The 9,362-nt window shown below is 32.2% G+C and overlaps 1 protein-coding gene and 1 pseudogene across 4 annotated transcripts; both read right to left on the bottom strand.

Moving 5' to 3' along the window:
* Nucleotides 1–710: 710 nt before the first annotated feature.
* LOC124923255 lies at nucleotides 711–943 on the bottom strand (annotated as a pseudogene).
* Nucleotides 944–2,190: 1,247 nt separating this feature from the next.
* LOC124910496 (LIM domain-binding protein 3-like) lies at nucleotides 2,191–9,014 on the bottom strand. 4 transcript variants are annotated; one of them, XM_047451150.1, is made up of 10 exons: nucleotides 8,969–9,014; nucleotides 6,042–6,099; nucleotides 5,805–5,915; nucleotides 5,561–5,644; nucleotides 4,840–4,942; nucleotides 4,245–4,489; nucleotides 3,918–4,013; nucleotides 3,457–3,668; nucleotides 2,699–2,852; nucleotides 2,191–2,549 (listed from the first exon to the last, which is right to left on the bottom strand). In XM_047451150.1, exons 1-10 carry the CDS (start codon nucleotides 9,011–9,013, stop codon nucleotides 2,494–2,496), a joined length of 1,164 nt encoding a protein of 387 aa, XP_047307106.1. In that variant the 5' UTR covers nucleotide 9,014; the 3' UTR covers nucleotides 2,191–2,493. The 4 variants fall into 4 exon arrangements, 3 of the variants coding, with proteins under 3 accessions (XP_047307106.1, XP_047307099.1, XP_047307114.1); XM_047451143.1 differs by having other exon boundaries at nucleotides 5,561–5,650; XR_007096426.1 differs by lacking the exons at nucleotides 2,191–2,549; nucleotides 2,699–2,852 and adding exons at nucleotides 2,951–3,062; nucleotides 3,195–3,294 and having other exon boundaries at nucleotides 5,561–5,650.
* Nucleotides 9,015–9,362: the final 348 nt, after the last annotated feature.

Here is a 9,362-nt window from a genome sequence, read left to right on the forward strand (position 1 = left end):
TTTTAAAAAATACTTAACAATTATAGAGGATATATGAATGTAACTGAAAGAAACATATCCACATTTAATAACTTGTTAATTATGAAAAATATCCTATTATAACAATAGCTCACAAATTGATCTACAAAACATTGCCTTCAAAAAACAATAATGAAAACATACACTTATTAGTACTAATAAAGACAAGTTCTTCAAAGTTTATGAAATGAATTTAAACATTAGTGCAAATAACAAAATTTTCTTCTTCTTTTTTTTTCTATTTAAAATGATGATTTATATTTGATAAAGAATAAAAATCCAACATACCAAAAACACTTAACATATCTGGCTTTGAGTTCTTCCAAAATCATTTTTTTTTCTTTCAAAACCCAATTTCTTATAATCACCATTCACCATGTCCATAAACAATGTTAAAAGCATAATTAACTATACATATATAATGCTTAAATAATATGAGTCGAACTCAGAGTTTTGGAGTGCACAACCCACTTAAAGAAAATGTGGATATTTCTCAATTTCTAGAGAATATAAAAAAATATTAGTTAGTATTTTAGATGATATATAAAAATAAAGGGTTTTTTTATGTTATGTTAACTCAGTACAAAAGTATTGATTGACAGGATAATTTCAATTTAATTGATGAGTGTCATTAATTCTATCTTAAGAAATATTAATTTGTTAATATCGTATGAAATTTAATTTAAACTGATTCTGAATTATTTAAACCAAAATGATTTTATGCAAATTTTATTTACTATATAATGGCAAACAAAGTAAATTAGAATATCAAACAGGATATAAAAATTTGGACTACACATTGGTGGGGTGGGCCAGGCCCAAGCAGAACGCTTAAGCGACCCGTGACGATGACCCACGTATCAGATATTAAACTGATAAGAACAGATACTACACTTGATCTTAGCCAAAAGGCCGAGAAAGGTATGCTTATTAAAGACACAGACTATCTATTTTATATTAAATTCATATTCTTTCCATACTCTGAAGTTCCGATGTGGGACTTGATTATACTATCTTATGAGAGAGTATGTGGAAACAAGGCAGAAAGCTTCAATAAAGCTTGCTAATATTAGTTTATTGTGATCTATTTTGCATTTTTTTACTTCAAAACTTCTTAAATAATTCAATTATCTTAAAACAAAATTTAACCATAACCAGATAATGATCACAGTACTATAATTTCAACTTGGCTTAAATGAAGAATCAAGCTACCCAACATAATAACTCAATCAATTAAAACATCTGGAATTCAACACAAATCAAGAGAATCAAAATTAATAAAATTCAAATAAATAAATAAAAAGACAACATATTCCATGTGTAGGCATGTATGTCATAAAATAAGTCTCAACAACTTCACACAATCCACAAGGATATCACCTTGAATGAAAGTGTACTTGCAAATGAGTTTTCATAGTCAAATACATCATATATTTTTCACATATTTAAATGGGTTGACTGTGGAAAAAAACAATAATAATGATTTTGGTGGTTTTTCTTAAGAGTTTTTTTTTTAAACATTATATTCATCTGACAAATTATTAGGACGAGAACACTATTATAACAATAAATATTAAAAGATATAAATAAACATGTTAGATTTCTCGATTTTTCTTTTAAAAACAAAATGAAATGTTAGACTTTGATTACTTTATTTGGATTTTCCATATTTATAATATTAAAAGAAAATTTATTTTATTTTATTTTTGAAAAAACTTAAAAAGAAAATATTAACAATGCTGCCTAAGATATTTAATCATTTAAAGAATTATATATATATATATATATATATATATATATATATATATATATTAGTAAGTATGTCAAAAAATATTATCATGTTAATATAATCTAATAAAAGAAATATTGAATATATAAGTTAAACAAGCACCAGTGGTAGAATTATATGGGTGACAATGATGAAAGTAAGTGCCTTCTTTGGCTTCATAAGCTCAATTAACTTGTCTCATTTTACATTTATCAATAATTCATCCATATGACAGTTTGGTTTATGTTTTAAGTTGTGTTTTTGCATTCTGGTTATACTTTGTTTTTTACCTATATATACTTCTTTTTTACTAAGTAAAAAATATTCAACATAGTTCAATATTTAATAAGCTATAAGCATTTGAACTTGAAAATATATAAAAGAAACTTAATAAGAAGACTCAATTAACTAGAAATCACAAATGATTGTCTCCACTTGTATTTATCCATAATCCATCCACACATGACTGCTTGGTTTAAGTGATAAAAAATAAATAAATTATGTAGTATTTTAAATTTGGGGAAATAATCTGAAATTGTAGTACAACTTTGGGATTCAATCACATAATATATCGATACTAAACCAAACACTTTTTCGGATTCGTTTGTTCATTTACTAATCCAAATCTCCGCTATATCCTGTTCATTTTCCAGGCAGATTGTTGGCCACAAAAAATTAACCTACCAAAATTTCAGAACAACTTCAGACTAAATAACCGGAAGCCTTCCTCTTTTAGACTGCTGCGCGTTGCCTAGCTGTGCCTCTACAAAATCAATAAAGCTACTCCTTCAGTTCCAATGTCAGTTTTGTAAGAATTTAAAGTCAAGAAAAATGAAAACTACAAGAATTTGCATGATTTGACCCATGTGTCCGAACCAATGAAGATACAACGGTAGGATTTGCAAGACATACCAGATTTGCCTGCAAAAGAATAAGGGTTGTTTGGTATATTATATCTACTGCTGATCATCAGTCCATTGGGTTCTGCTTCATGTATTGACATATTATTCACATTATGATCAGGTGTAGTTTGCATAGAAGCCAGGGGACATTTCTCTACCTGTTCCTACATAAGAATGAAGTCCAAGTATGTTGTCACTGAGCTATCCAAGTGGGTACAAATATAAACTATATGAAAAGACTTATCTTTACCAATTCATTCCAAAAATATGTTCGGCTAATTATGGACAGTTTGCTAACTAACTCCAAGAGGAGACCGGTCTGTTCTGATTACTCAATTAATTCCATCCTTTCATTTTCACTAAAGATAACCGGGCTGCACCCAAATTCCAAAATGACAGACGACAAAATGCTATGCTTGTAAATAGTTGTGAATAATATATATAAATAGTTTAGATTTATTAGGGATATGTTGAATGAATGGATAAGTTACAATTTGTGGGCCTACATGCTAGTCTACGGCCTTTAAGGTGTGCATCGCTCTCTCTATTTACACACGAAACAATCTCTTCTTCTCAACCCCTACTTCTCTTCTAAATCCTAGATTCCAGATTTGGTATGCAACACAAAGTTAGGGGAAAAAATACGAAACAAATAAATAAATAAATAAAAAAAATCACTCTAGCATCAATAAACAATAAAAGCAATAGCCAGAACTTCATGCTTGGATCAGTTGGAGAGCATGATATACAACTTTGCAAATTCTATACCTTATCATGTTCATCATTTATTTGGTTGGTGGAGTTCCTAAGGGATGAAGTATGTGACATCATCATTGAATTTCCAGGAAGTGCTGTTGGATCCACTGTCTCGGAGAAGTGTTCCTTAGCTGATGACTCATAATAAAGTTGGTCCATTGCTAACTGTAGACGATTGTTCCTTTGAGAGTAGAACACTTTGGTTGCTAAAGGGGCAGGAGCACCTAAATTTAAAGACATAACAGTAGCAGCTTTTAACTCATAATTAAAAATGAAAGAAAATGAACTTGAAATATGAACAGAGAAAAATCAATGTTCATAGATCTTCCAAGAAACACAGGAAGACAATGGAGACACAAGGAATGAAATCAATAATAAAATAGTTAATAATGATTTCCTTTGACTCTTTCAACCAAATTTGGCAAAATAATAAAAAAAACATTATATAAAATGAGTCAAAGTAGTTGATATACCCTTTGATGGTAAGTAACAAAAACGTTCTTGATTCATATTTTGATATGGAACAAGAGCCTTAGTTCCTCCACTCGATCCTTTTGCCAGCTCCCTGCCTGAGCCCATAAAACACATCATGGACCACAGAACAAAAAAAATTACTAGTCTATCAAGCAGATGATGTAAGCAATAGGAACACTATGAAATAAATGACCAAAACATAGAGAAAGTAAATGACAGCAGTCCATGGGATGGCAAAGTAGAAAATGAGAGTGTGAGTGTAACACTATTTACTGTGACTAATAGGAGCACTATGAAATAGATAAAAGGGAAAATAAAAGCCTTACAAGCAAGATTCTCTTGATCATGGGCACTCCTGTAAACACCAGTTGCAGTTACAGGTGCAGGTGCAGGTGCAGGTGCAGGTGCAGGTGCAGGTGCAGGTTCAGTTGCAGTTGCAGTTGCAGTTGCAGTTGCAGTTGCAGGTGCAGGTGCAGGTGCAGGTTCAGGTTCAGGTGCAGGTGCAGGTGCAGGTGCAGGTGCAGGTACAGGTGCTAAATGATTTGATATTGGTGAGACATTGGATGCTACCCTATAAAAGTAAGACATGTTTGTGCAGTTGCTCAGAGATAAAGGAATATGCAATCATCACTGCCTATGCAAAGAATAAGTGATGTTATAAGCACAATTGGACCAGCAGGATTGTTTAATTTATCGAAAAATAAAATAAGAATTGATTTTTCCTTTACAACCAAGAATATAATGTAAATAAACCTTCACACGATTCAAAATTAAAACAATAACTGAATTTATCTTTCAAAATATTTGTAATGTAATTAAACCTTAATAAGTTCAAGTAAAATCATATTCTCTTAATTCCTTTGTCTAATCAGTTTCAAGAAAAGTACAGAGTGACATATCTATCAGAGGAAAGGATCATACAATCTGGACCGTTTTGTAGAAGGTGGTGGCATGGAACCTGTTGAGTAATCTCTATTCCCAGAATTGTCCATGACATATGCATTGTTCACACCAAGAGTGTTTCCTGAAGGATAATTTGATATGTGCATAAGCCAAATGTTAGAATCTTGTCTGGTATGTCTGGAATTTCATAAGCATAGAAAATACATTGGATAATAAGATAACTCATGGAAACAACAAGATGAAGGAAATTAAAAGATCAGCGTCCTCTCTATATCCAACTCAAGATGGCTGTCAGGTTTTGTTTCATTCAAGAGTCCATGACAGAAGCACTTAAGCAAAATTCCCATCTCCCTTTGCCAACACAGCGAAAATGGTCTTCTAGTCGTAAATTAATCTACTACAAAATACATAAACATGGCTGTTACATCTACTAGCTCTAAAATCAAGAGCAACCAGAACACACATCACTTAATCCTCCCCAAGCACCTTTGAAAACCAAAGTTTAAATGGATACCCTAAAAAGATTTTGCTTGTCCAACCTTTTCCAGTCCTACAGGCTACAACAAAAAAAATTATAGCTTCTTCTTTTAAAAGAAAAATTATTAAACTATATATAAATTTTACAGAGCAGCAAAAATTAACAAGGAGAACCAAGACAAGAGCTTAGAGAGAGAGAGAGAGAGTAAGATAAAAGAGGAAATATGTTCCAACTCCATAAATGAAGTTATGATTTACTCACCATGAACATGTTCTGACAAAGCAACATTATCAGTTACAGCAGATCCAAATCGTACTTGCTCTAAACTGGATGATGTATGGTTTTCTAGGTCAAAGCAAGAAAAGGAAAACAAAATTTCTCTCTACCAACAAAAACATGCATTGATTAACTTTGTAACGAGCGAGTCCAACTAATAGCATGAGACCACATTAAATTAAATGGGGCAAAAGCTTGGAATTCTTTTAACAAAACATAGTAAGGATACTAGCAAGAGAACTTGTTGTCTTCTTCCTTTCCTTCTTTGGAGGTTTTCGGCATCCATTGTTATCATGTTCTGCCATAATTTCTTGAGTAGAACTTAAAGATCTGCAGATTTCTAGAGGAGGAAATAACAAAAAGACAAGATAAACATCTTCCTTTACTTAATGTGCTCCTAAAAGAGTCTGAATGCGGAATGTATCTGATTGCCTTTAGTACAGAATTGGAAACAAAGCCTACCAACCTGCATGGGCAACATATTGGCTGACCTTGACTGGCTTCTTACAAGAATTGCAGCATACCTTCATAGCAGTATAAACAAATTAGAGGAAACTTAGGTGCAACTAATACAGGATATAACCAAAAATTTAGGTAACAGCATCCAGGAATATGGAAACATTTTCAGCAGAAAGAAGCATATCAACCAAAAAAAGGAAGAAAAGAGAAAACATTAAATGTCTCTACGAGAACAAGAAATGGTTTCACGTAAATATAAGCAGTCAATGAAGTACCATAAATAGATACAATGTCAAAAGTATGAATAAGGCATCACTTTCCCTTGACAGACATTTTTTTCCTTCAAACCGAAGGAGGCATATTGAGTTCAAAGTTAGTGATTCAGTTGAATATCAGCTAGCAAAGCATTAGAGTACACCTTGAGGTCAAAGTCTAGTAGCTGAATGCCTCGTTCCCATGTGTGAGAATAAGATCTTATTATATGCATACATTGGAATACTCTTTGAGGTACATCCTCCTACTTAGTTTAACATAAAAAAAATATTGTGATAAATTAAAGAATAAATCAGAGAGCAATCAAAACATTGCATATGACCTGCAATCTACTGTCAATATCTTCATATGTAACCAAACTAGCAGCAACTAATATGTTCCTGCTTAAGTTTTTCTTATTGATTGAATCAAACATCCACAGACATTTATCAGTTAGAATCTACAAGTCAATGATGAAAAAGCTAAAATATGAAAAAAGAAATCCAGTTACAGAAGTAAACAATAGTTGCTGCTTTTTTGGGGGAAATATATCATTAAAAGGCATGAATGGAAATGTATTCACAAGGTACAAGAAGTAAATAGTCCAAAGAATAATGGAACAATTGGTGAGTTTTCAGCATAAGTTTAGTTGATTTACAAAAATTATTCCTGTATGAGAAGAAAAAATGACTTCTTTTATGTCAGTGATCATAGTTCCTGTATAAAATGACTAAATACTTTCATCAACTTGAGGGCATTCCAAAGAAAACCTCGACAGGATATGATTGTTATTTTTCTTTAATAATTGTATCAAAATGAACCACTTCCAGCACATCTAATAATTCTTAGATATTTTCTAAATTGTAGAAGATGAAAGCAAAATTTTGTTGATAACAAAGATTGAAAACCAATCTCACTGTAACAGCCTATTGAGTTTTTTTTGCTCAAAGCCTATTGAGTGTTGCCCAACCAATATAGTAACATGTGTAAATTTAATTGTGATCAAAATAAGCATATCTTAAGAAAAACCTTAAAAGAAGTGTGGAACCGCTCCCCGCCACATTCTAGGATAAGTAGCATATCATTCCCCTTAGTGGCCAGGACATGTTGCATGAACATAAGGACCACAAACCAATAATTATACATTGGCTGCCCTCACAAACCAGAATCTAAAATTAAAAAGGCTAGCCATCATGTTTTAACATCAGAGATAAACATGCAGGGATGTGATCATCAACCAAACTAATCAGCATCCCTCATCTTGTTATCTTGGATGTGGTCAGTATTACACATTAACCAAACTTTAACTACTTTTTCTTCTATTAAGGAAAGAGGGTTTTGTACGGGATGTGAATTTTTTGATCTTCTTGACATCTAACCTTGATTTTCCCCTACACTGTAATGTTCAAACGTCCCTAGCGTTCTTTTTAATAAAAAGTTGACATTTAAAAAAGTAACTTAAAATATGAATGACACAAACACAAACAAGAAGGAGATGAGATGGGAAGGGCCTAAGCCCTTACATGAGAAGCTTGGAAAACATCCATAGCCGATTGAATTGAGGTGTTTCAGCTACAAATTCCACATAATCTAACCTAACTATTCTACCCCTAATATACTCAATCTCTAATATCTTAGTGGACCTACAATAATCAAATGACATTTATTAATTACACTAAATGACCTTGTGGTAAATAATAACAGGTGACAGTATGGGACTTGAATCCCAAATCGGAAGTATGGAACTCTAGTGTGGACTTTAATAACCGTTAGGCAACTCTCTAATCTCAATAGCTAGTTGTTAAGGCTGGAGAGCCTAGGGGATTGTTTCATCTGTGGTTTTTGAAAGAAATTTTTTTTAATCTTGTTTGATGAAAACAATGTTTATTTGTGCCAAATGACCAAAATATCCTTGTAGTTAATAATTAAAACATTATAAAGAATATAGTAAAGGTATTTAGTTAACTATTGAAAGAGATGGGGAAGAAATAATGGAAGAAGTGGTTTTGATAATAGTGGTTTATTTGAATTAAATCCAAATAAAAACATCAAACAAACCCCACACACCAAAATCCCATCCATCCAATGTGAGATTCAAGTCACCTACTACCTTAACCAATTGGGTCATAACAATCCACCGAGATGATCTGTTGCCCAACGACCATGTTGGTTGTGCGATAGCCCCTATGGAACATTACAATTCTGCCATCACCAGCACCAACTGTGCAACCCGATTCCACCCTTACAAGACACAATGATATGTCTCTTGTACCCATTGTAACAACCCTTTGGACAACCATACCTCAAAAGCTAGTTGTTAAACTTGGAAATCCTAAGGGTTATTAAATCCCAATGTGAGATTCAAGTCTCATACCTTAGCCAATTGGATCATACTAGTATTCTTGCAATGTTAAATCAAGAGCATACATGTTTTTGGTATCATTGGGTTAAACACTAAGTATTCTTGCTTTACACCAAGAGCATTATATATGTCAATATCATTCATTAGCCCCACAAGAGCACCAGCCCTACATCAGATCTTGGAAACAACAAATGACATGAAGAAATAAGTACAAAATCATTATTGGCAGAACAAATATTTTATAGCAAAATTGGATCATTTCTAACATTAGATAATAAAGCAAAGTGAGAGTTTACAAGAAATGAGTTCCTAAATCTCACCAAATACAAAGGATCTGTCATAGGCTTCAAATCAAACACATGCATGTCTGCAACCAAAAGGACCAAATAGTTAATGAAGCAAATTTTACAATGGCATAGATTATATCTTCTTTATGATGCTTAATTGTGAAGTTCAAAATGATTCCTAAAGTCATGTGTTCTTGGCTTAAATATATAAGGACCAAAATCCACTAATTCCCATCACTTCTATCATATGGACATCTTTACCAAGATAAATTAAATGTCATTTTATTAATAAAAGGAGAGAGACCTTTACACAAATTATGTCCTAATAAAGGACTTGGAAAGAGGGAATCCCTTAAAATATTATATACCAACATAACCTTGAAAAAATCCAGAAATGAAACAATAACTGTTATGAATGAAATAATAT

Source organism: Impatiens glandulifera, chromosome 1 (genome assembly GCF_907164915.1).
Source record: "Impatiens glandulifera chromosome 1, dImpGla2.1, whole genome shotgun sequence".
Taxonomy (NCBI): Eukaryota; Viridiplantae; Streptophyta; class Magnoliopsida; order Ericales; family Balsaminaceae; genus Impatiens; species Impatiens glandulifera.